General features: G+C 39.4%; 1 protein-coding gene across 18 annotated transcripts in view; it reads right to left on the minus strand.

The window, feature by feature from the left end:
• Positions 1–8,201: 8,201 nt before the first annotated feature.
• The window catches only part of SOX6 (SRY-box transcription factor 6), an 841,142-nt gene continuing 821,459 nt past the window's right edge, over positions 8,202–27,884 (minus strand). For 15 of the 18 annotated variants that reach the window (XM_060261709.1, XM_060261715.1, XM_060261714.1 and 12 more), the window contains 3 exons: positions 25,368–25,601; positions 22,307–22,523; positions 8,202–8,546 (listed from right to left, as the gene is read on the minus strand). In XM_060261709.1, the coding sequence (XP_060117692.1) occupies positions 8,243–8,546; positions 22,307–22,523; positions 25,368–25,601 (755 nt within the window). In that variant the 3' untranslated portion in view covers positions 8,202–8,242. The remainder of the gene's footprint in view (positions 8,547–22,306; positions 22,524–25,367; positions 25,602–27,884) is intronic. The other 3 variants (XM_060261702.1, XM_060261703.1, XM_060261704.1) reach the window with 1 other exon arrangement.

The following is a 27,884-nucleotide window of genomic DNA, read 5'->3' on the forward strand; positions in this document are numbered from 1 at the left end:
CTCCCAACAGCTCTACACAAAAACTTTACACTTTGAAACAGCAGCTAGCATGTCAGTCCAGCATGTCAGTGAATTGTGCTGATTAAATTAACATAGAATACAATCTCACAATATACATCACAAACAAATTACAATGTTGAGGGAGGGGAAGAGTTACAGTAAGATAAGTTATGTAGTAACAGCTTATAAGCTTGCCTTAATGTAAAAAAAAAACCTTTTATACATGGCAAATACAATAAATGAAGGAACAGAAAGACTAAAACATTCCTAACATTTACTACAGGCTGATGAAGAGTACAAGGGAAAAAAACCCTGTGCTTTTGAGAAAGCAAAACACAAATTACAAAGGAAGACGAACGGAGAATGCACACTAGCAGATCTGCAATGTGCAGCATACAAACAGTTAAATATTTGCACATTCCCCATACTTTTAGAGAGCACCAAGGACCTCACTTGTGGTTTTTGAAGAAAGCAGAAGTTATAAAGCAAACAATTGTCAACTAAGCTGCTTTATAGCTTTTATATTGCCATAAATACCAATTGGATACATTTTCCTTACACACACACACACACACACACTAGTCCCATCCCTCATCTTTGACTATAATGAGTGGACTCCCTCAGAATGCATTTTTGTTAGCTTTAAAAAATGGGTCTTGGACTTTTTAAAAAGAATGCAAAACCCATTAAATACATGTGGCTTCGAAAAGAGTAATCACTTCAGTAAATGCTTTCTGTGTTCTAGCTAGGGATCCAAGTTTTAATGTATATCTAATATATTGTCCCCCAAAAATTAAGAGATCAATGGTTCGTGTTAAATATAAGAGCAGGGATAGGAAACAAAAGAAAGTTTGAGGAAAAGGTTAAGTGCTTTTATAAAAGATTAAATGAGGTCACATGTTAGTTTTGAACAGGACATGCTTAAGTGCCAACTTCAGTTTTTATATATGCATGCAAATGTTAGGATCCAACACTATATTTATTGAAAGCATGGAGGACTATATTATACATTCTATCTGCTGCTGTTCTAGAGCAATTGTTAGCACGATCCAATCCACATATACACATACAATTCTGCTTAACTTTAAACATACACCTAAATATTTGGAGTTCAGTAGAATGGCTCGGTTGTTTAAAGTTAAGCTGCTGCCTGAGGCTATCATTTTCATACCACCTACTCTGAGGTAGAATCATGGGCGTTTGCTGGGACTATTCCAGAGTGTGTGGTTTGAGGATTCCAGCTTTAAGTGCTTTGCTGGACTGAAGAATTGTGATATTTCTTACAGGGAAATTCTTGTCAACAACACAGAAAAAAATTTCAAATCTTTAATAAGACAAAGAGTAGGAGATCATGTTTTAATGTTGTATTAGGGGATACTGGCTTCAGTCAATCATTGCTTTCAAGTTACTGCTGTAATTTTTTTCACAAGGTTTTGTATTATTCTAACTTCCCCTCACACTCCACACAACCATGTGAACTGAAGCTGTTGAGCAATTGTACCCCCCATTTTCACTTTTATGCTTCCTATTGATGTGTACAAGTACATTGATATGGGATTAAATGAAGATCCCATAGCTTCCTTAAATTATTGGGGTACTAGTTCAGAATTGTATTAAGAGGAGTAGGGGTCATAGCTCAGTGGAAGATAATGTGTGTTATGGGCATAAGTTTTCAAGCTCTAGCATCTGTTGGGGAGAAAAGCCAACTAGCATAAAATGGGGGGTGGGGTGGGACAGTGCTTGAGTCCCAGGAGAATATTATCCTGTCAGAATAATGAACTAGATGGACCAAAAGGCAGATTCAGTATAAAGCTGCACCTTATAGTCTAAGAAATGGGTCTTTCAATCAGAGTTTCTTCTCCTTATAAGCATAAACCCAGTGAAATTGTGTTTCAATTTCATTAAGACTTTTTCATTTTGTCAAATACTAAGTGAAGTACCGTAGTTATTTCTTAACTGGTAACAAAGCATTCTGAGAGTCTTCTCTTGCTAGTGAATTCCTTTAGAAGCTTTACCTTCATTATTCATAGTACAGACACTGGCCTGAATTCTAGCACTCCACTAAAGAAAGCCTGAAATCTTCCTCCTTTTTAACTAGCTATAAATCCCTCCAGCATATGGTGGCATACTGCTCACAGAGTACTAAATATCTGCATGGAATCATGATGTTTAATTTTTCCTTTTTTTCTGGGGCACATGAGAACTTTGACTGCTGCTTACTTTTCTAAAGAGTAGTTATATAAGCCTTCCTATTTCAGTTAATATTTGTTTGATTAAACTTTTTAAAAATGGTATTGCTTACAAAGGTCTGGTTAATGATGTTCTTCCAGAGCATCTGTCTCTCTCCCTCTCTTTCCAGGTTTGGCCATTCATATTGATACATGTTACTATTAGCATCATTTGCTTTCAAATAAAGATCAAGATATTTCATCAGTTTTGTTTGTAGCAAACTGCAGATCATGTCACAAATTTACTATGGGCTGGACTAAAAATTTTGCACATCTGCAACCCATTCCTAAAGCATTTGCTTTTCACAGAAGCCCTAATTAAGTGAAACATACTAGGTTTGTTCGTGTACACTGAAGATGAGAACAACTGACTGATGACAGCTCCAATCCAAAGCATACTTCTTAGAGAGGAAGTCTCATTGAACTCAGTGGTATTTATTTCTGAGTATACATGTTGGCAAATTAGTTGCTATATTAGCTTGCAACAACGGTTTTACATCATGGGCCCCAATTCAGAGAAAGTTGTACTTTTAAATCCCACTGAAATCAATGGAACTCAAATGAGTTACAACTACCTTGGCCCACTGGTATAAATATGACTTACATTTCACTACTTCTACTGAAGTAGGCATGGTCTGTAATGCTGTAATCTGCTGGTGCAACAGGATGCGAAGTTACATTTCTCTGATTAATATGTTAGCAATTCCAAAAATATAATACCACTATTAGAGAGTGAAGAATATGAAAACTGTTATTCTGTAAGTGGGTGCAGTATTTTTTTTGAAATGGTTGGCGTTTATGAAACATAAAGAGCACAAGTGAGGCATCTTGCCATTCTAGCTACAGGTCCACAATACTGCTTCAACACTGCAGGTGTAAATTCAGCATCTACATGAGGTACAGTGATTTGTCAGCATTTAATATGGACCAACGTATACTGATACAGAACAAAAGTAAATACATAACTTATACTTTACTACATATCCATGAACAAAAAATAAAATTCTATTTCCTATGTTATATTTACACATTTTTTTTAAAAAAAAAAATTGAAACTGAGATGGTGAACTAATTAAAAACTTTGTTTAAGCTCCATTTAAGAATTTTTTTAAAAAAGTTGTGGTTTTCCTTACGATTGTCCTTCCTCAATTTCTACAAACACTTTAGAGCCACAGTCGGCTAATAAATACAATAAACTGCCCCAGCACTTATAATAGCGAAGAACTTTTCCACCCACCCTGTCCCATAATGGCACATTCCACCATCTAGCTGTTACTGAAGTTCTTCCAATTGGTGTCAAGAATGCAACTTTATGTTATACAATATCAACACAGACACAGGGCTGGAGCTAAAACAAAGTATTCATACATACACAAATTTTGCATAAATAAATGAAATAAAAAGACATAAAAATGACTCAAATCTGGCAACTGTGAGACAGGCCCACACGAGTCAAAACAGATGACTTTTGTTCATGTTGTTTTTATACAACAGTTTCACATTAGTTAGAAGTGATAAAAAATACCATTTATATCCAGTGCTTATAACACTTACGAAACAAGATCTGTGAGTGTGTGTTTTTGTACTATGAGCAACATCAAGTTTCAGTCCCAAAGAACAGTCCTTTGTTCTCCGCCAGCCTGCAGAATATTATTTTGGCATGGTCATAAAATTTATAAAAAGAAAATTAACCCCCTAATCTAAATGTCTGCCTTTGTGCAAAAATAATTACATAAAATACAATACTTGCAAGACAGCATTCTACCTATGCAACAAAAATACATGAAGAAAGAAAGAAATGAGGGTGGAGAGAGATGTAGAACATTATTAAGAGAAATCTGTAGGAAATTAATAAATAGATGTTCTTGAGAAAAGAGTGACCACCTCCCCTCCAAGCTATATGTAGCACAACAGTTCAAATTCCGAAGCAATCTTAACTGCAAAGGATTTCTTTCAGTACCTTAGCTAGATAAAGAGGGCGCTCACCAGCTAATTACACAGCAAATGCCTTTATCATCTTGGCTGGACTATTTTTATTGCTTCAGCTGTAGATGCAAAACCACTATTCAAATAAATAGTAAAGATATGGTTTTGTTCGGGATTACAAAATGGCTGCTAAACTTGATGAGAGTGTTGATGTATCAGAATAATATTTTGCCTTGTAAACTCAACAGTTCCATTTGTTTGTGCAAGCTGAAATGTCTATTTTAATGCAAACCTGATTACCTCCACCACCAGCAATTACTCCTGAAAAGTATAAGGGTACTATTAGCTTTCCCAGCTAGTTCTGTAAGATTGTATGATAGCATAACAATACACCACCTGGATATTTTGCTAATATGGATCATAATATAAAAGCCACTAAACAGAAATGCAAAAAGGACTGAAATCTAGACCAGAAACCTCTGTGTCAGGATTCCCTAACGTGGTGCCCGGTACCTCTCCAAGCACCCATTTAGCTTTTTAAACAATAGGTAGGGCCATTGTAAGGCAGGGATTGCTATTGACTGTCCTCATTCAAATAAGAGAGATTTCTGCAGCTGCAGTAGCAGCCACAGCTACCAGTTCCACTTTTTCCTCCATTCTTCCACCTAGGCTTTGCTTCATTTCCTTTTATTCCCCAATTGCAATTAGGTTTGGCATCTCACAGCAGCCATTCTTGGGAGGGGCTCACCACCGCCTCTAAAAATTCTAAAGTCACCAGCAAATTCAAAAAAGGTTGCTCTCTATACGGAAAGCAAAGTTCCCAGCATTGATTACAGAAAAGGTAAGAGCCATATCTGCCATGAAGCTGCCTTATACAGAATCAGACCGCTGGTCCATCAAGGTATCATCTACGCAAACTGGCAACAGCTCTCCAGGTTCTCAAGCAGAGGCCATTCACATCATCAACTGCCTGGTCCTTTTACCATGGACTGAACCTGGGATCTTCTGCGTGCCAAACAGATGCTCTACCAGTGAGCCACAGCCCCTTGCCTACAGCTATAGTCAGTATCTGAAGCTCAGGACACAAAAGAGGAATGTGGACTATAGCCTAGGATTTCAATGGGAATGGGATCATGCTCAGATTTTTATTATTTATTTGCTATTTTTGCCAAAGATTCTTTGGCCATCATATAAGGTACAGAAATATTTTTGCAATGCACTAGGATTCTTTTCCCTGGGCAAAACTCGTGAAGGGTGAGAATGCTCTTCTAGCCTTCACATGGATCCTTAAAATGCAGAGAAATCCCTAACATAGTGCCAGTTCACACAACCTATAATAAGTATGAAGGCTGTTTGAAATGTTTTTTTGCTTGGCAGCTGCTTCATCATGATAAGTATCTAGCTTGCAAAATATTCATAGCCATGCTTTGTAATGGAGAAAATTATATTTAGCAAGTTTAGTCCTTGGAGTTGTCACTATGCAAATAATTGGGTTGCTACTATACCAATAGTGTTTGTGTGAAGTAGACTTTAGAGGTTATGAACATTTTGCACCAATAAGTTTGCCACCTCTTTGGATTAAATACCTCTCTGGAACGGTTACATGAATCCATACAGAAAACCTTGTGAACAAAATACGTCTTTCCTTCTCTTACTAGTATTTTAAACATTAAGAGTCAGATGTATTTACAAGCTGCTGCAGTCAGTTTTTGTAGAACTTGCTGATGAGGTGGAGTAAGTAGATGTTTCTGTACCCTAAATTTTAAGAGTAGATTTTTGTTTACAGAATTTCATGCTGTATAATATTGATCTAATCCAGCTTTCTGGGTTGAATGCTAACACTCAACACCTTATTTGGGCCAATGGATTTTTACATTAAGATCCAGTTTATTAACCTGTTAAATTTACCCCAAGCAGTTTTATCATTTAAGCCTGGCTTATCATTATAATCATTAAATTTCAGCAACACCTTTCATCCAAACATCCCAAAGGACTTCACAAATATTAATCTAATTTTTAAGAAATACTTAGAATATTGCTATGATTCTCTAGTTATCTTATTGGACAAACATTAACATCCTTCAAACTTTATATTTGTAAGTATATAATGTGATTGCACTCTTTTTAAAAAGTGGACTATAACTATATTTTAATGGCAAAGTATAGGGATGAACTTGGTACTCTTTTGAGTTTTCTGAGCCTTACTGATTAACTGAGATATTAAGGTATTGTGTAGCTTTTTCCTATGTAGAGCTGATGAACAGGTCAATATAGTAATGACAGTAAGAGAGTCTTTCAGCTTGATTATAGGAACGACAGCTTGTAGAAACTTAAACTGCTGTAGTATTTTACATCTCTAAAAATTCAGGAAGACTCAGTGGAATTTCTAGCTGTCTATAGTTTCTGTTCTATAGTAAAGAATATATGGTTGGGATCAGCCCCGTGCTAGGGGTTCTGCCACTTGAGGCAGACCCCTGCGCCGTGCCCCCCTGCAGGCTCCCTTTATGGAGCTCATTGGAAGCCTCTAGAGAGGGTAGTGCATTGTGCAGCGCTCCTCTGATCCTGCCTTCAAGGCAGGATCGGAGGAGTGTTCTGCGTGGGCAAGGGGGAATAAGGGGGTGTCTGGTGGCTCCCCCAGGTTGGGTAGCGCCCCAGGCAGCCACCATGCCTACTCCCTGGTTGGGATTCAAAGAACTATTTTAGGAGGACCTAAGGGCTAATGGAAGCCTAGTCAGGTTCTGCGTTACCCATTGAACAACAGACTCCCATGTCATATTGCAAATTACCATAGAAACTTCCCTCACTTTCAAAACTGGCTTGCCATATAGTGCGGTAAAGAAGGAAGTTGCAGCTTAAGAAACTTAAAAACACTCCTGGGTATGTGGAACTATTTGGATAAGCTTTAGGTTCTGTTCTGTGTGAAAGCAAACCCACAGCACAGACAAATGGTGCAAATACTGAAGGATGTATTCTTTTGTTCTGCATACCATACAATTTTCCAAAGTGTTTTTGATATGAATAAACAATTCTCCATATATGTATATATTTCCCTTTGAATATTAAGTGCCCTCCTAGTTTAAGATACTCAGTGACAAGCTGAAAATATGCTGCCATCACAACATACTTTTAAAATTTAATGGACCCGTGACATTCTGGAATGAAGACACTATTTAAGAGAAATGGTAATTAAGACTGAACTTAGGGATAAAAGCAAAGGAGTAGAGAATGGATTTGGAGGTGGCCTTATTCTCTTAAAACAGGCCTGTTTATAGCTGGTGTTCACTCTTTTGTGCTTAAGTAAGGTTTTCATCTGATGTTACATCAAGAGGCAAATGGGCAAGTGCATTATGGTAACCATGTTCACTACTTTAAGTAAATGCTGTCTCCAGATTCCTGAGTACGTTACCATTTTCTGGAAAATTAAGTTTTTAAAAAGGTATATGGGGAGGGGAGGTTAAGATGCCAAAGGATTGTCTAAGACTTTACAGTGTCTCCCTTAAGACTTTTAAATGTTAAGATTCAAAAGTTATGAAAGTTTGGCACATCAAAAGATCAGCTATACATGTGGGAAAAGTGGAATTTAGAGACTTGTTTAAAAAAGATGAGCTAAGATACACAGATGCACATATTTGAGGACTTGTTCTGTTTCATGATAGGAAACTTGCAGTAATTTTTTTTGTTCTGTTTTTGTTTTCTAAAATAATTCAGAATAAAAACACATTCACAACCTGTAGGCTGGCACAGCATACCTGAGTGAGAATGTAAAACCCCCATTTAAAACAGTAACTTAAACCTTTTTATCAGCATCCAGGAAGAGAAAAAAAAAACCCAAAAAGATAAGACTTGTAAGACAGCTGTTGATTCATATAAGTTTTCAAGTCCCAATGTCTGATACTTAATGTCTTCACCTAAATTAAAAAAGGTTCATGAAAAATTAGGGAACAATCTGTGTCACACATTAAGAAACATTTAAGACCATTCTGCAGATGTAACTGTAGGAGCCACACATGCATGCAGGCTCATTTAAGAACTTTTTGTTCAAAAAAACAAAACAAAGAAGTCAGAGTACTTTAATTCAGCAAACATCCTCAGTTGGCAGTAACAGCCTCATGGGCTTCATTTTCACTGCTATAGTCTGATTTGGGTTCATCTTCAAAGTCCTCATACATTTCTATCTCATCCTCCCCATTTATCATTTCATTTCCAGCAAGGCTCCCACTGTCTGTCTTCATGCCATAAGTGCTCTGAATGACAGGGATGCTGGGCTCAGGGCTAGCAGAGGTGCTGGAGCAATCAGACGTCATCTGAGGTGATGGTGTAGTAGTTGCCATAGTAATAGCACCAGGGTAGACCACACCTGTTCCTGTGGTGATTGGAATTTGAGGCTGTTGCCTGCAAGGAAACACAAATATGTCTAGAGTTGCTTGAGTTCCTATGTACCTCTTATTGTTATGGAAAAAAGTATTATTTCATGTTTTAAAGTTATACCCCAAACGTATGAAAATGTATCCTAACACTTTTATTGAGGCTTTATAGAATAAGCTTTTGATTTCAGTGTCTCTCTACAAAGGGTCATCAAATTTTACAGCATGAGATACAACACAACACACAGGACAAACCATTTAAGAATATCACGGGGGCTATAATTCTATATTCTTTAATATACATAGTCACTTCAAATACACCAAAATATTCTTTGATGGTAATGTGTGTAATTCTCAGACTTGCACACATCTTTTTCCCCACAGTGCAGTTCTTTCCTTCTGTTCAAATTTAGAAACAAATTAAATATGAAGTGGAAAACTATGGATGACACCTAATTTACAATTAGAATTGAAAACCAGGATTTGATAGCGATTTCCTTTTCTGATATGAAAGGTAAGCAAAAACCATAATGGGAAAGCTAGGGTTTACTTACAAACTGCAAAGGATGAAAGGAATCATGGAATGTAATGGGGCTAAATAAAAAACAGGAAGACACTGTTGGTGGGTTTTGGAATTTATCCTATTGGAGGATTTTTGTTACTACGTTATTGAATATGTCTGGCTACTCAACAGTGTTTTAGGTTTTGTTGGATGAGCCATATATAACTGGAATAACTAGGAGAAATCTACAAAGCTGACTTTTACCAAAACCACCCAAATGCTAAATTGGCAACATTCATTGTCTGCTGTTCCCTTCACAGTAATTTTTCCTGACACCTCTCTTAATTAGTTCAACAGTATTAGGTAAACTATTTTACATGCTATACCCTTTGAGACATAAAATTCCTAAAGAATGACAGAACATTAAATATGATCCAGATATTTATTTTTCAACCTGGCCAAATCTCTTGATACTTAAAGGCCAGATACAGGTGCTATGAACACACAAGACAGATCTTTCTACAAAGCAGAAAAATCAAGGTGCACAGAAAAATCTTAAATCTATAAACATAATACATTGGGGCCTAACTTTCCAAAATAACAGAACAGTGCCTGCACCTTTAAAAAATGAATGCCCCTCCCCCATGTGGGGGTTGTTAGGCAATCAGAACATTACTGCCAGTCTTTAAGTCCTGGTTTCTGTTAGTGAAAGGCAACTGGCAACACCCTTTTCAGGTCTGTTTTGGCTGTTCAGAGAGGACTTATTGGGGCTGGGGCTAGCAGTAATCAGTGGGTGACTTGCTACCATGCAACTTACATGAATCATCCAGGACTGTTGCTTGCTACAGTTCAAAATGCAGCCACCCCACATACACCAGTGTGGTATAGAGGTTGGTTTCAGACTAGGATCTGGCAGATCCAGGTTTGAATCACTACTGTGCTGTAAAAGCTCACTGGGTGGTCTTGGGCCAGTTACGCATTCTCAGCCTAACCTACTTCACAGGGTTGTTGTGAGGGTAAAAAAGAAGAGAGGAGAATGATGTAGCCTGTTTTAGCTCTCCATAGTGGAGAAAAGCTGGATAGAAATGAAGTAAATAAATAATACATATAGTTGAAGATGGAAAGGCAGATATAAGTAGGGTGGTTGGTGGGTGGGAAGAAGGGAAGGGAACATGGAAAGGTGAGTATGGAGTATGCCAGGAGGAGGGAAAGAAGAGTGTGGGGAGGAGATACAGGTGAAAGTGAGGTGTCTCCCACAAATCCTTGCAGATTCCCCACCCTGCTATTGACTTCATATTCAGCATTACACAAATGGACCATAGTTTTCCCAGGTAGAAGCTGCTAGGAGGAGGGAAGAAGGGAAAGCCAAAGACAGGGGCAGATAAAGGCAGGTTGGCTGGTAGGTGGGAAGGAAAGAATAAGGGGATTTTCAGCTGACTTAAAAAATAGCAGGGAGGATAAATTAGATGCCCCCTCCAAGTTCTTGTGTGTCCTCTGTTTGTAAAAGCATAGTTGTGTAAACTATGTAAGCTAACCCTAACCCTAACCCTTAGGCACAGCTTAACTGCCCAGAAATATTCCAAATGTATGTTATGTGCAGTATGCAGAAACAGAATCAGATGAGCAAAATAAAACAAGACACAGAAATCAGACCCGGAGGGGGGGGGAGGGGGCAGGGAAACAGACAGCTCCTGAAACTTCATACAATTAATTTGTTCCATTAATTCCAAATTCCAATTGGGATAACAATATTTAAACCAGATGCCTTAAGGATGGTGCAAATGGACTTTTTCAGGGAGGGAATTCCACAGTCTCAGAACCATTACTGAAAATGTCCTGCTCCAAGTACATACCACAAAGAGCAACACCTTCACTGATGACTATTGTAAGTGGTACTCAGAGTAAATAGTCTTCATGTACCTTGGTCTCAGGGGCTTTAGAAATCTAAAGCCCAAAAGCTAACTAGGCACCAGGGTTATTTCAGAATCAGAGTTAAAATGCTGAACATCATTGTAAACGGCCTCAAAGCTGCACTCTGAACCAGCTGATTTGCCAATATTTTAAAAGCAACCCCTTTAGAATGTGTAACAATCATTTAGTGTGGAGCTCACCCAAGCCATAGCTAGCTTCTAGTTTCTAGTTATAGCATCAACATCCATCAAACATCAATTTAATTGAAACTCACTGGGTAAAAATTTAAAAGACTTGGATGCTTATTTGGATTTGGAACACCTGTCTTCCAGCTAGTAAATTATCCATTTAATACTACTATCCTGAGGGTTTTCGTTTGGAAAAATTGCTTGTAAGTTGATTGTATTTGGACCTAATTGATTATTTAGCTACTAAATTGAATGGGGACATGAATTTTGCCAATTAATTAAAAGGTGGTGGGGGGAGGGTTTTTATTTTTTAGTTGGCTTGGATACATTATTAGTAGAAAGTATGTGTTTTTAGTTAGGTCTTTAAGAATATTAGTAGATAGAGTATTAAACTGAGTAAGTGGGTGAGAGGAGAAGAATACGTGACTGCGTGATCTGAGATTGGTGACCTGAGACTCTGTATAGATCCTTAGTAAATGATGTCGAGTCAAGGGATTCCAGTGCTCCTGGGGAGGGCAAAATTGGAACGGAAGGAGATTGAGACACAAGAAGGCTCGTTCCCCTTCCGCCCTGTGTCCCATCCCAAAGATAGCAGGTAGAAGGGCCAAGTGGAAACACTCACCTCCGTCCCTGATATTGTGCAACGCCAGGTGCATAAATAATAAAACCTCAGTCCTGCAAGATTTTTTTATCAGACAGAACATGGACCTGGCTTGCGTGACAGAGACCTGGGTGCGGGACAGGGAGACAGTGGCTCTCTCCCAAGTAACCCCTCCTGAGTTGTCCATTCTTCATCAGATTCGGACTAGTGGGTGGGGGGGAGGGGTGGCTGTTTTCATACGGGAGGATTGCTCCTTCAGGGTGCTCCCTCCACCAAAGATCGTAGGCATAGAATGTGCTGGCCTGGTGTGGGATGTAGGGGAGAATTTAGCAATCTGGCTGGTGTATCGTCCACCTAGCGCACCAGCCAGTGCCCTACCATCCCTGATGGAGGCTGTAGCAGGCTGGGCATTGGAGCACCCTCGGCTTATAGTCTTGGGTGACTTCAATGTTCATGCTGAGGACGCAGCTTCCACTTGGGTGACAGTCCTAGTGCTTTCCATGGCAGCACTGGGACTCTCCCAATATGTAACAGTGCCCACGCACCAGGCAGGGCATACATTAGACCTGATCTTTGTGGCGGGAGTTAGAGTGGATCAGATTTCTGCTGAGGCGATGCCATGGTCTGACCACTATGCCCTGAGGGCTCGTGTGAATACGCCACCTCTACCCCGTCTAGGCGGTGAGCAAGTTTTAGCTCGGCCACATAGCCAGATGGACCCTTTGCGGCTTCAAACGGCTATGCGGGATCCCTGGCCCTTTGGCGACTCGTTGGATGAACTGGTGGAGAACTGGAATAGCCAGTTTTCCATGGCCATCGATGAGATCACTCCCCAACGTCCTCTTCATCCTCGTTCATGATCCGCTCCATGGTATACCCTGGAGCTGCGATCAATGAAATGGCGATTAAGATGACTAGAGAGACAATGGCGACATACTCGTGACGAAGCTACGAGAACATCCTATAAGTCATTTATGCGAACCTATGAGATGGCAGTCCAGGCCACAAAGAAGAATTACTTTGTGTCCCGGATTGCATCTGCGACCTCGCGCCCAGCACAATTGTTTAGTATAATTCGATCACTAACAATTTTACCGCAAGGTAAACAAAATATTAGAGAATTAGAAATAGGCTGTGAGGCTTTTGCGAGCTTTTTCACAGATAAAGTCTCGTCGCTCCGACACGACCTTCCCGCCATACTTGATACAGTGAAAGAACTTGGGGCACCAAGCACGTCTTCTGGTCTAGTTCTAGATTCCTTCAGTCCACTCAGCCTGGAGGAAGTCGACAGGATCCTTTTAGCTGTACGTCCTACGACTTGTAGGTTGGATCCGTGCCCGTCCTGGCTTATAAAAGCTAGCCAGGCGATGCTACATGAACCACTGCGAGGTATCATCAATAGATCCCTGATAGAAGGGATATTTCCCATGCCACTTAAAGAGGCTGTGGTCCGTCCCTCTTGTAAAAACCATCTGCAGATCCGGCCGTATTGGCAAACTATCGGCCAGTATCAAACCTTCCCTTTTTGGGTAAGGTTATAGAGCGGGCGGTGGCAATTCAGCTACAGGGATTCCTGGAGGATGCTTCCGCACTGGATCCATTCCAGTCCGGCTTTCGACCAGGTCACGGGATGGAGACGGTTCTGGTCACTCTCATGGATGACCTCCTGTGACATCTGGATCAGGGCGGCTCAGCAGTGGTGCTATTATTGGACCTGTCAGCCGCTTTTGATATGGTTGATCATCAGCTACTGACTGGCCGCCTTGCCAATGTGGGGATTCAGGGGTCCGCCTTACACTGGTTGACCTCCTTTCTCCAAGATCGGGGACAAAGGGTGGTGATAGGGGAGGAGTCATCCCAGAGGCACTCACTCACATGTGGTGTGCCTCAGGGTGCGGTTCTGTCCCTGATGTTATTTAACATCTATATGCGCCCCCTTGCCCAGATTGTCAGGAGGTATGGACTGGGTTGTCACCAATACGCAGACAACACCCAGCTCTATCTGTTGATGGGTGGCCAGTCCGACTGTACCCTGGAAAATCTGGACCTGGCTCTTCAAGCTGTAACATCCTGGCTCAGGCTGAGTCGGCTGAAATTGAATCCGACGAAGACGGAGGTTCTCTATCTGAGCCGGGGTGGTCCAAGGGGAGGGGTCCAGCTGCCGGCTCTAGATGGGGTGCCATTGATACTGGCCCCTAAGGTCAAAAGCTTGGGCGTGCTCCTTGAGTCCTCCCTTACAATGGAGGCCCAGGTAGCAGCCATTATTAGATCAGCCTTTTTTCATCTTCGGCGGGTGCAGCAGCTGGCTCCTTTTCTAGAGCACAATGACTTAGCAATGGTGATCCATGCTACGGTCACCTCAAGAATAGATTACTGTAATGCTCTCTACATGGGGCTACCCCTGACGCTGACTCGGAAACTACAGTTAGTGCAGAACGCTGCGGCACGGCTGTTAATGAGGCTCCCTTGATGGGAGCACATTCAGCCAGTGCTGGCTACCTATTGTGTTCTGAATTCGTTTCAAGGTGTTGGTATTGACCTTTAAAGCCCTTTATGGTCAGGGACCTGTTCATCTGCAGGACTGCCTTTCCCCATATATCCCCCAAAGAGCACTGCATTCAGGGACAAAAAATCTGCTGTCAACCCCTGGACCAAAGGAGGCCAAGTTGCATTGGACATGAGCCAGGGCCTTCTCGGTGGCAGCACCAGAGTTATGGAATGCTCTCCTGGAGGCCATAAGGGCCCTGTGGGACATTCCTACATTCTGCAGGGCCTGTAAGACCGAATTGTTTCGACAGGCCTTCAATGCTTAAACTGAGAGAGAGCTGCCACCTGACATCAGCCAGAGTTCCCGGTGACCAACCATCTGAAAAGCAGAACCGCCAACATAGTAATGGTACAGCACCGTGGAATAGTTTTTAAATTTTAATTGTATTAATGTTTTATAGATTTTATTGACTTATTGTTTTAAATCGTGTAAACGACTGTTGTAAGCCACCCTGAGTCCGCTTGCGGAGAGGGCGGGATAAAAGTCTAATGTAAATAAATAAATAAATAAAATTATTATTAAGAATATCTCATTAGCAGTTGAAATTATATAAATCTTTTACTACTATAATACAATGTTCACAATCAATTACGATTATAATACAATGTTCACAATCAATGACAATTATAATACAATGGTCACAATCAATTACATGCTCCAGGTTTAATAAGGAATGAAATACAGAATAATTGAAGTAATCCAACTGGACTTTACTGTGTGAACTGGCAAAATCCAGATGGAAATTGCTTTGAAATTGGATTGAAAGTACATTATTTAACGTGTGTGATTGCAGCCTCTTTCTGTCTACCTTCTTTCCTTCCATTTCTCTTTGGCTGTTTCTACACTTTGCAGAAAATCCTGTCTTTGTGCGTATTTAAAAGTAATAGTCTACATTGCATATTGCTGTCACGTCTGTCTTGCTTTGCATTTTCTTAAGCTTTCTACATTCATTTTTTTGAATGGGCAAAGAAAAAGCTTTCATCCTGGAGTTGCCCTGCAGTTCTCAAGAGTACTTTTGAACAAAAGTTTTCCTGAACATGAAGATCTAAGTTTGTAATTGTAAAACTTTCCCTCTGAATTTTAAAACTGCTCCCCAAAGCTCCGTCCATTGTTCACTTGCGAGAGAACTGATTCAGGAAGTCGGTAGGTACACTGCTCAGAGGTGCGTAGACATGTGCTCTCCTTTGAGCAGGGCTTCCCTCACAAGAAAAGGTCAGAGGAGAATACAAGCAGTTCCTTGGGAAGGTACTGTGAAGTCTAGTGCCCACTTGATAGGAGGGAGAAGATGCAAACTGCTACTGCAAAGAAATCATGAATGCAGTTCAGGCCGCTTCATGGGTTGTGGAAACTGTGGAGGGAGGTGGCTACAGACATCCAAACTCTCCAATCCTAAGCACCTGAGATAGAGACTGTGTTTATTAATCTCTATATTGTGTATAATTGGTTTCTGTTGTTTATTTGAGTGTATTAATGTTTTATGGTTGGTTTTTCCAAGGCAACACCATTTTGGGGTAGACTTCACCAATGGGGATCCAGATTGCCAGACCCCGTGATTTGGTCTAGCGGGGTGTATGTGTGTCATGATCCAAGGCCAATGAGGCCTACAGGCTCCAGAAAAGCCTGCCTCATAGTATTACTGAAAGCCTACATTTCCCAGGATCCCTCCTGTCCCTCTGATTGGGTGGCAAGGTTTTGGAGGGGAACTAGCCCAGAGAGGGGTGAGATCTGGGAAGACAGCATGAGCCAAGCCCAAACAGGGTGTGTTCTTTCCTGGAAACGCTGCAGGCGTTTTCACTAACCTTTACTGTTTCATATTCACTATAACACTAAATCTTTGTCACCCACTTATTGTTTTAGAGTACTAATAATAAACTTCTTTTTGTTGTTATATTGCCTGGGTCCTCATGTCTCCTTGGTCACAATTAGGAGGTATTTATTAATAAGTAAGACAAGGGTGGTTGGGTGCTCTGGGCCAAGTTTGGTGTAGTAGTTAAGTGCACAGACTCTTATCTGGGAGAACCGGGTTTGATTCCCCACTCCTCCACTTGCACTTCCTGGAATGGCCTAGGGTCAGCCAAAGCTTTGGTAGGAGTTGTCCTTGAAAGGGCAGCTGCTGTAAAAGCTCTCTCAGCCCCACCTACCTCACAGGATATCTATTGTGGGGGGGGGGGAGGTAAAGGAGATTGTGACCGCTCTGAGACTCAGAATATAGGGCGGGATTTAAATCCAATATCTTCTTCTTCTTCTCCCTTACCAGAATGATGGCAGCCAGTAGAAGGCCCTGCTAGGCCCCTGCTGTGTGAGAGAACATATGCACACTGTGATACCTACCCATCTTCATGTGCTCGCCAACATGAGATAAAAGCGACATCATTTTCAGCTGTCTCAAAATACCAACTAGGTGTAGGATGTATAGTATGTATAATGGGGCTCATGGAAATTAAGATTATTAGAGTGGATGTCTAGCTTTGGGTGAATACTGAGAGTTAAAGTGGCAGTTCTTCTAGCATTAGTGTTTATTCATGATTCCAAAATGATATTATTCTATAGTTATTAATATGTACATAATTCATTCTATAGTAATTAATATGTAAATTTAAGGGTAATGTTTTAGCGAGTTTTATTACACTGATGTAATTAAGTAGCCTATACTTTCCAGCAAGTCATCTCAACTTTGCAGAAGTCTCCAGCATGTGTGAATGTTATCCACTAAGGTACAGAAGAGAACTGGTGGAAGGAAGTACAAATAGCTTGTCCAGGTTGAAATTCTTTTCCAAAGGTAATGGAAAATGCCATAGAAGAAGTAAAAATCCTATCTTCCCACCTAATTGTTTCAAAGTACTTAAGTTTTTGAATGTTACACATGTCCATGTTTAGATGTTCATCACTGTGATGACATGTCTTCCTTGTTGGAACTTGCTTTTAAAAAGGACTGTTTTTTCTGTGAGAGGGAGTCAATTTACAGCTCATTTACAGCCAACTGCTGTCCCCCCCTTCTTAATCACAGAGGAAAGAGTTATTTGCTAGAGAGGCAGTATGCAAACAGGAAGTTTGAGACATGCTTTGGAGCTTTTCTTCCCAGAGTGCTCTATGGAAAAGGTGACCAGTTCCTAGGTGGGAAAAAGAGTGGAGAGATATTCCCCACTGAGGAAAAAGAATGTGAAGAGTGCTGGGCCCTCAAGGAGAGCAGGCCTCTGGCTATGCTGTGCTACATGCTGGCCATTTTGAGAGACCAGGCAGCCTGTTGGGAAGCTGCAGAGCTCTTCAGTGTTGTAAAGGCCTTAAGACCAAACTCGAAACTTTCCAAGATTTATTATGCATATTCTGCTCGTAATATCTAGATGGAGTATGTGTTAAAAGGAGGGAAAGGAAGAATGTGTTTTCTCCAGTTTTCTTTTGTTTCCGGTTTCCTGATCTGGTGCAGGGTTAAAAGAGTAATCGTAGACTTTTTCTTTTCAATAAATATTGGTATCTTTTGAATCTGGCAATGTTCTCTGGACCATATAGTTCTCCAACCACTTGGATATGCTACTCATTTACCAGAGAGGGGTCAGATTGGGAGGGAAGAGGTCAAGGAACATGTTCCCAATCCTCTGGGGGGAGCCCCAGAGAAGGAAGTTGGTCCCTGTATTAACCAGGCGCTGGGTAACAGGAGACCAGAGGAGGAGCCTCAGGTTGAGAAGGAAGTCAGGAGTCTGTCCCTCCTGGCAGGAAGACCCCCAAAGGACAATAGTAGCAGTGATACCCTAAGTGGCAGGAAGTGGAATAGCTCCCTCGTGGAGTTGGCAACCCAACAGATGGAGTGGGCAGAACTGGGTCTTCAAGGAAAAGCAGGCAGGTTTCACAGAAATCACCAAGAACATTTAATAAAAGAGGATGGGGTTTCAGGATTCAAAGTCCAGCAATGATTAAGCAATTAATGTTTCAATAAACATATTATTTCTACATCTTTCAATCTGTAGCTACAAAACCTGGGGGGAAACTTAGCAGAAGCTAGAATATCTGATGGACTGGGGTACCCCCTGATACAATATGGACTAATGTCTTTTCAAGACTGGACAAAGGCAAAATTAATTAAAGTTGTAGAAATCTCCATTTTATAAATCCCAAGTCAAACCTGACACATCGTGTCTAATGAGGAACTTAACTAGTTATCATCAGAATATATATATATTTTTAAATGCTGGTACATAGAATTAGAAACATGTAAAGTATTCAAGTGATTTACAACTTTGAAAGTTCACATATTCTATAATTTCTTCATTCTACATACTCCTTCCTCTCCAGTGCTGATCATCCATGTGCCTGTGTCAATTTATATTGTATAGGTCATCAATCAGTGCCTGACTGCTGTGGTTAAATGGCTAAGGGTAAACAGGTTGAAACTGAGTCCTGACTAGTCAGAGGTAAGGTTGGTTGGGAATGTTGAGATCTTGAGGGACACTGTGCTTCCTACTTTTTATTGGGTCCAGCTGACACCCATCATCTCAGTGAAGAACCTAAGGATTATTCTGGATCCAGCTTTAGTTAATGCAGCTGCAAAAAGTTAATGCAGCTGCAAAAAAGGAATTCTTTCAGCTTCACTCAGTTTGGATGTTAGTAGCTTACCCTGATTCAGCAGTAGACATGGACACGAAATGAACCATGAATCGCAATTTGTGCTCAAAATGGGCTGATTTGTGGTTCGTTATGAACCAGTTCATTTGATTACGTTGTGCCCAAAATGAAAAATGAACTGGCTTTTTTCCTTGTGGTTTATTTTTGGTTCATGTTCCAGGCAGTCTGACAGGTAGAGGAGAGCCTGCTGAAGAGTTTGATGTCAGTTTAGTGTCTTTAGACTATTGGGGGAGCATTCTACCTCCCGAACTAGCAAACCACCTAGGGGCCTCTAAGCAATTCTCACCAAACTTGGAATGCAGGTAGAGGGTAGAGGAGAGTCTGCAAAAGTGTTTACCACAAGTTTAGCATTTCTAGCCCACTTAGAGGCCATTCTACCTCTTCCCAAACCAAACAAACCACAAATTGATTTGGGAAACAAAAAAACAAAAAAGAACCAACAAATTGGGCAACCCAATGAACCACAAAAGAAAATGAACCACCAATTTTGTGTTCCGTGCCCTTCTCTACTCAATAGATCTGGCCCTGTGGATTGATGCTATCATTACATTGAGGCTAGACAACTGCAATACATGGGTCTGTCCTTAGAGTCAAGTTGGAAACTTCAGTTGGTAAAAAAGCTGCCCATCTTGATCTGTCTCAACAGATATGACAATTATTCTGCAAATACTTGCAGGTATGTTGGTGAAAGGCCATTAAGGACTTTGTAGGTGATAACCAGAACCTTGAATTGAACCAGTAGCTACTGATTTAATTAAAGGTTCTGGTTATCACCTATAAAGTCCTTAATGGCCTTTCATCAACATACCTACAAGACTAATGCTCCTTCTGTGCTTCACTGTGATAGCTTTGCTCATCTGAACATCTTGCGGGTAAGATCAGCAACTGCCTCATCATGTAAATTTTCTGTGGTGGTTCCCACCCTGTGGGACAGCCTACACACCCTTCTAACACTTTGCAGAATGTGTGAAACAGAAATGTTTAAAAGGGGATTTTAATAAAGCAATTAGAACTATAATACAATGGAACAGTTTAGGAGGTCTCTGCTACAAGAGATAGCATTGCAGTGTATTGCAATGTTTATTATATATACCACTGCCTTTCCTACTATCTATGTATGTATGAGTGTATACATACATGAGTGTATATAAAATTCTTTCCACCAGCTTTTTGGACTGCAGAACATCTTGCCCTTTCTTTATACCTAATTTGCACATATGCATACACATGTAATCACACACATCACCTCCCCTGAAAAGCTACATTAACCATTTATTTACAAATGACTTTTCATTATCAGCTAAAAATGGTGGTTATTAATACAATACTTTGATTCCTTGTATAAATGGCATACTGTGATTTTTTTTTGGGGGGGGCGGGACTTTTGGTCATTCCAGTCTTGCTATTAGTCAATATGGGAACATCTGAAATGGTTCACAAAAGCCATAATAAATTTATTAGCCTTAATATTGCATTTGTTGTATGTGCTATTCTGATACCACTGATACCAATGCATTGGCTTCTAGAGATCTTGTGAATGTGTTATCAACTAGCAGTCATTATCAGGGACAGTGCACTAAGCCATAATAAATGTATTAGTCTTAGTATTGTATGTGCTATTCCACAGCCTTTTCAAAGTAATTTCTTTTAGCTCATCTATTTTGTTTTGTTGTATATTTGATGGCTTGACAGTTATTGTGTTAACTTGGTTAGGTACTTTGGGGGCCCATATTAGCCAAAACATGGGGATTTAATGCTTTAACTGAATATGTACATTTTAAACAATCAGATCTTTTTTCTTTCCTTCCCCACCTCCAATGAGCCTTTCTCTTTCATTGAATAATCTGGATACAGTAGCAGTGCCTTTAAGCTGAAAAAGTAATGTGGCTGGCTGGTCTGAATCTCTGAGACTCAATTATAAAGTTTCCTTGCTACCCAAAACCAGCTTTTCAGTATAGGCTAGAAAGGCTTGTTGCCTCATCATATTTCAAGATATCTAACCCTCATCATATTACCAGATATCAAAACCTGATTTTGACAAACCCACACTGCTGCAGGCTTTACCACAATATAATTAACTGCAATGGGAGTCCTGCATGCCAAGCCAGAAACAAGGCACAGAACCAAGTAGTCAAGGTCAATTATCTGGTTATGGGGCCCACAATAAAAGAAGACTATTGTGATGAGAGAAATAAACAGAACTTTGTGAATGTAGAAGAACTGGCAGAGAAGTCTCTTTCTTAAATTGCCAGAAACTCTAGGAGAGGGGGACACTGAGCATTTGAGTTTTTTGTTTCTAAGAAAATAATGGAAATAAATCAGCTAAGACACAACTGTTTCACTAGTCTTTAGGCTGAAAACTAAATAATCATAGTAATACAGTCTATTCAACAGTCAAAGTTCATAAATGTCGAGTGGATTCTTGAATCCTGCCTGAAGATAGGGGTTGTCAGGCATGGCAATAGCATCCAGTGGGAAGTGTAGGAACATCGGGGGGGGCACCCTCAGTGATGTTGTGATGTTATTTCTGGGGAAAATCAGGAGTGAAATTACACCACTGGGCCAACAGCCATTTTTTTTAAAAAAAAATTTCTCTCTGTCATTCTGAATAGTTGTAGGAAAAAGGAACTGGGGGCATAGGATCCCCCATCCCTACCAGGGGCTTGGCAACCCTACCTGGACAGTGTATTTCTAGCTTCGTTTCTGCAAAGCAGGTCCCACATTTCCACATGCACATCTGAGCAAATGGGAAAACCATTCCATCAGATAAGCTACTGCTCTACTGATGACATAACTCCTTAGGAGCCAAGCCAAAGTCTTTATTTCTTACTTCAGTTCATTTACGTTTTATTTAATGCTATTAAGTGAAAGAGCATATAACACAATTTCTTCTTTGGAAGAGGAATATGTGATCCAGCTGTAGGCAAGTCCTTATTCTAGCAATATTAATCCACTTGTAAGAAGGAGGTAAAAGTGGAGGGCAGAGAAACCACATGAAAGGCAAGAACATGACAGCTGACTGGGAACTCAAATGAGTGGCATCCTAATTAAACAGGTAGTTACATAAATCAGACTCACCAGGCTAGCTGATCCCACCATGTATTTTATTCTAAATGTTTGGCTGTATGGTATTGTTACTTAACAACCACAAAGGAGGAAATACTGGAGTGTCATTCATGACAAAAGCATTTAAAAATCCCACTAATACTAATGCATTGGCTTCTGGAGATCTTGTGAAGGTGTTATCAACCAGCAGTCATTATCAGGGATGGTACACTAAGGAAGCCTAAAAACTTTTCATCTATGGGAAATGGCCTAGAATAAATAGGTGGATCCTTCACAAAAGATCTAATCCCCCTTGAAAGAACATATTTGGGAACTATAGTTAGAGTGCTCTACTGAAAGTAATTTCAATACATACCCTACAGTAAAAAATTGCCTCATCTCCTGTCTTCGAGATCTCATCAGTTGTTTGTATTCTCCAATACGCAGTTTCTTGCCATCAACAATACATGTGCGTTTGGGTCGGGGTTTATATTTGTAATTAGGGTACTTCTCTAGATGGATTTTACTTAGCCGTGCTTGTTCTTCATAGTAAGGTTGTTTCTCTTGGTTAGACATGGATTTCCATCGGGAGCCTGCATAGAGAAAGATAACTGTGACTTCTCAAGAAGGTTTGAGTAAGGGCTTTTTCTCTACTTTAATGTGCCAGGGAAATCAACCCAATTGGTGTGACCTTTTGGAACCCATTTCTAGAGCTTGTGGTATAATCAATACAATCTAGAAGTCTTCCCAGTCCTTAGACATTCCTCTCAAGTTTCCAAAATGACTACTTCACTTCCTTAGCCATATAACTAACACATTATTTAACAAAAGAATATTGTAACTTGCCATCACCTTGACAACACAAGAGAGGCTGATACCATAATATTTGCTAATGAAGCCATTCTCCTTTAAGTGATCTCATTTAATGAAATCACGTTGAATGTTGACTATAACAAATTCTCCCACCATTCATTGATTACCCCCCTCAAAAAAGTTTAACATATTCAGTACGTGACTGATTTATTAAGACACTTTTTAGAATCCAAAGAACTGCTACTTCCATGTCTTCCAGAAAGATGCAGAGCTGTGGCTCTTGAAATGACAGTTTTGGATGGCACATGGCAAAACCTCCTTTTGAAACTGAGAATATTTTCAAGCCGGTTACTAATATGACATGGGAGTCTGCCATTCAAAGAAAAATAAGGCAAAAATCCCATGGAATGTACCCAGTCCCTCAGACACATTGAGATTATTTCTTTGAATCCCAGCTACAGTATTAGAGGTATGTTTGTATTGTACTCATTTGATTGCTCTTCAAGGTTTTTCACATTGCTCATGCATGCACATTTTGCCCATATGAATCTGACTTCTAAGTTTATTATAATAAATATAATGACTTGAAATTTTGCAAACCCTTGTTTTTTCAGAAAATCAGATATATTTATTCTTTATCCAAGTGAGTCTTCTTAAGTAAGATGCTCTTTGCTATAACCCTAGTTTATTATTGGCTTCCTGGCCCTTATAAATCCTATTACACATCATAATCATCCAGTGATACGTAATGAACACACTGAGTGGCACTTAAAGTTGTATTATTTGATATAAAGTGGAAAGTACATTGCAATGCTCTGCACTACTTTATTTACTGTAAATGTTAATCACAAAATACACTAATAAAAGAAAAAAAATATGACCGTTTACATAGAAGAAGGATAAGCACTCAAGTCTGTTGCATTCTTTATGAAGAGATACCTAAACAGTAAATTTAAAAAATAGCTTTCAGCTGGATAAAATGATTACAGCTGTGGTAAGCGTGGGTGGAAGCTATTCTTTTACCACGAACTCTTATACATCAACAAATGGAAAAGTTATATAAATATTATCCAGAGTCAGCAGTACTCTTGTCAGCTCTAATATTCCAGATTCTTTTCTTTTCTTTCTCTTTTGCTATCATCCTGGAAAATGTGTACAGATATTATATGTAAATTAACTCTCTCTTCTTTTACTGGGTCAACTCCTAGCCAGGTTGTACTCCCTGTTTAGCAAACATACAATTTCTGGCACTTTTGAAATATCCGTACTGAATGTTTACATTTTAATGAATACTGTTACTATACTCCTAATAGTTTTTTTTTCCTTTCAAAGAATGCACACAAATAATATAGATTCTCAAGAGCTGCCAAGACTGGAACACTGCAGGTTTTATATGAAACTGAAAGGCTATTCATAGAACTTACTAAAATGGTAGACAAATAAGAGAACTTTTTATGTAAAATATTGCAAGTTTCAGAACAGTGTTACATTTATTTCTAGAAAAAACATTTTCTCTGCAAAAAAAAAAGTGGTAGGCAAGAGTAACAGCTTCGTTAAAATGCATTCTAAAGACTGACAATAAAATCATGATACTCAGAACTTCACTATTATGATTTTTTATTGTGAAAAACTAAATTTTACATCCACATTTCACTTCAAATAACTGGGGAGTAAATATCAATTTAAACATTTCACCAGTGCCACACATTTTCATGTATGTTATCAATTCTTCTGATAGAAATCCAGTTTAAGTTATCTGAAAACTCAGCTTATTAGTGCAAATATACATTCCTTATTGCCAGATGATGTATGTTTTGTTCATTAAGTTTTAATTTTCGAAATAATCAATTAAAATTAATTTGGATGTTTAAACTTTTTATTCCCAAAAAGTTTTCTTTTTGACGTCTTTTAACAATTTGTATTACTTTGAATACTTACAGATCATTTAGATGGTAGGAAATGAGATGATTGCATAGTTTCTCTATTCCAACCACTGCCATTAAGATGGACAATTTCGTCACGATAAGCTCCTTCCCTCTTCCCCCAGGATAACAAATTATTGGTCAACATTTTCTTACAGAAATATCACACTACTAATTCATTGTGATTTCTAATAAGATCTTGCACCTGGACAGTAGCAGAAACAAATATATCTATAGAACCAGTTGTTATTTCCCCTCAAATAGCAAATCACTGGGAAATTCAAAGTTTCCTAACTGCCTAAATATCATTTACATACTTTGTGTATATATGGTGCATTCTCTATCTTCTGCTTTTCTTTAAATGCAAAGCATATCAATAAAACTTTTTTTCTGCAATAAATTATCCATGTGTACCTTAGTTTTAATTCACTTGCTGTGATTTGTGTGATCATGAATGCAAAAAGTTTTCACAGGGTGCTATGGAAAGGCAAACATTCAACTCTTATTTCAAAGGTTATGCTAGGACATTTGCCATTCCATATCCAGCTATAAGAATTTCTATGTCTGAGTTCTATAGGAATTTTCTGCATGTCATGCATTCTCTTTGAATCACAAATTCAAAACATAATGTCCTTCAGATACTCAAAATCTCAAAGTGATCTCAGTTTCTGATTGTACAATTATTTATTGTTTAATACTTACCAAGGATTTTGCTAATATTAGAGTTATGCATGTCAGGGAACGCTTGGAGAATTTTTCTGCGTTCATCCTTTGCCCAAACCATGAAAGCATTCATTGGTCGTTTGATATGTGGCTCACTGCTACTTCGGCCCCTGGCATCCCTGTAGACTCGAGCTTCAGCCACGGTGGCGCCTCCTGTTGGCCAACAATAATACTGCTGTAGTTTAGCTGCAGAGCCATTCATTGCTTTACTTCCTGTAATATCAGGGCAGGAAGAAACAAGATGGATGCAAACATTATTACATTACGTGGATTATGTGGCACATATTCAATTCTCCCTTACACTTCCAGACCTATGAGATAAAGCAATGCATATCCCCTAGATATAACTGCTAAACTGGAAAATGAAAAAAATGATGCAGGACTGTGCCTTCCAATAAAAAAAAACTATTGTGAATGTTTTGGAAAGCAAGGAAAAACAGATATTTCAATGTAATTATTAATTATATCTCATACTCTCACGTGTACTTCATCCAAATTGGTAAATTAAACGAGAGGTCAGAATGGGACCAAAGGCATTTGAATAAATGAAGCTATGGAGCAAAATGATCTGATAGGTGGTTGGCATTCTTAGTTCATTTCTCTTTCACTGAAAAATCTGTTGAGGTGTTCCAATTAAATTGTCTGACCAATTAACTCAAAGTTTTCTTCTTTGCCTATGCATATCAACATGCCTTATGTAGCCACTCTAAAGTCAATTAAAGAATACTACGTGTGTATTTTAATTAATAAATAAATGCAGTAACAAAAGTTTTGTGAGACAGCAGTCCAGAGGCTTTGCAATTATTGACTGAAACATTTGAGAATCATATTTGATACACTTTTGAAAAACTATGATGCATTTGCACAATGGGAAAGTGACATGATGAATAATTTTAAATCCACTGTGCATCAAAACAACAAAGCATATCCTCCTGCAACAATTATGACAGGACTGAGAAGAAAATGAACTGTATTTCACATTTCTTTCCACTACTTCAAATACATCTATGACAAATCTTCAGCATCTACAAAATGACACAGCTTGATGAAACCTAAACTGGTATAAATCAGTAAAGCTCTATTGAGTTCACAGAGGCAGGATGATTTGTACCAACTCAGAACTTGAATCTATATTTTTATGTAGAATCCTAACTGCCAAATTGTACACAACACTTATTTTTGTTTTTGTGTGGGCAGTTCATTTTATGGATAAAATCTTGGAACAGAGGATGCATAACTAATATGCTACCTTTTTGCCATTGTGCCCACAGTACATTAATTTCATTTCAAATGCACTGACCATACAGGATAAATTGATTTCACTTTATATGGTGTTGACAGCCATGTTTATTGTGCAGTGAAATGTAGTGTAGCTTCAAGCTGACAATATCCATCAACATATGGCAATGTGCTGACTGCTGGGCCAGATGAAGACATACATTACCCTGGAAGCAAAACACTTATTTCGATGTGACACTGTCTTCTCCTGAGGATCACTAGGGTAATTTATGAAGCCCTCAATACCATTACTTTACAACTGACACCAGTTTCACAACTGCATGCAGATAAAAGACGACAGGTCTTCTGTGAATATCAGATGCAGAAGTATTTTAATGGTACCTCAAGTTTAACTACTTTGCATTTACCAGCTGCAACTATTACTGCAGCCTCTCCATCACAGACACTGAGTAGATGGAAATGTACTTCACACTTATTCCAAAGCCAATATGATCAAATTGGAGTCTTATGACACATCACAAAGGTTTGGAACCAAACTGAATAAGCAATTTCTTTCAAAACTTCTAATGACTGTTACTTTGGTATATTTGCCTTATGGATGTGAAATGCACATAACATTTTGGCAATTCATTTCTTAATTTCACAATGTTCAATAAGAATGGTTGAGATATTCCTCTGAAGCATACAGAGTTGATCTACCATTAGCCATCTGATTTCCCTGGCAAGAAGCACAGTATAAGCATTTGTGAGAAGGTTTTAATAAGACCTTAACAACAAGCACAGGAGAGCCCCGTGGTGCAGAGTGTTAAAGCTGCAGTACTGCAGTCCTAAGCTCTGCTCACGACCTGAGTTTGACCCCCGGTGGAAGCTGGGTTTTCAAATAGCCGGCTTGAGGTTCACTCAGCCTTCCATCCTTCCGAGGTCGGTAAAATGAGTACCCAGCTTGCTGGGGGGAAAGTGTAGAAGGCAATGGCAAACCACCCCATAAAAAGTCTGCCATGAAAACGCTGTGAAAGCAATATCACCCCAGAGTCGGAAACGACTGGTGCTTGCACAGGAGACCTTTCCTATCCTTTCCTAACAACAAGCACATAAATAGCTCCAAGGACTATAATAGAATCTCAGATAAATGAATAAAGTAGTCTGTCATAACTTCTCTCTATGTATGCCATGTAGAGAAAGACAGAAGTGGCCTCCTACATTGAAAGCTTTCCCCTAATTTGTAGTATAGTCATCACCAATTCTTGTACCTGAAAA

The sequence above is a fragment of the Heteronotia binoei genome, chromosome 21 (assembly GCF_032191835.1).
Source record: "Heteronotia binoei isolate CCM8104 ecotype False Entrance Well chromosome 21, APGP_CSIRO_Hbin_v1, whole genome shotgun sequence".
Lineage (NCBI taxonomy): Eukaryota > Metazoa > Chordata > Lepidosauria > Squamata > Gekkonidae > Heteronotia > Heteronotia binoei.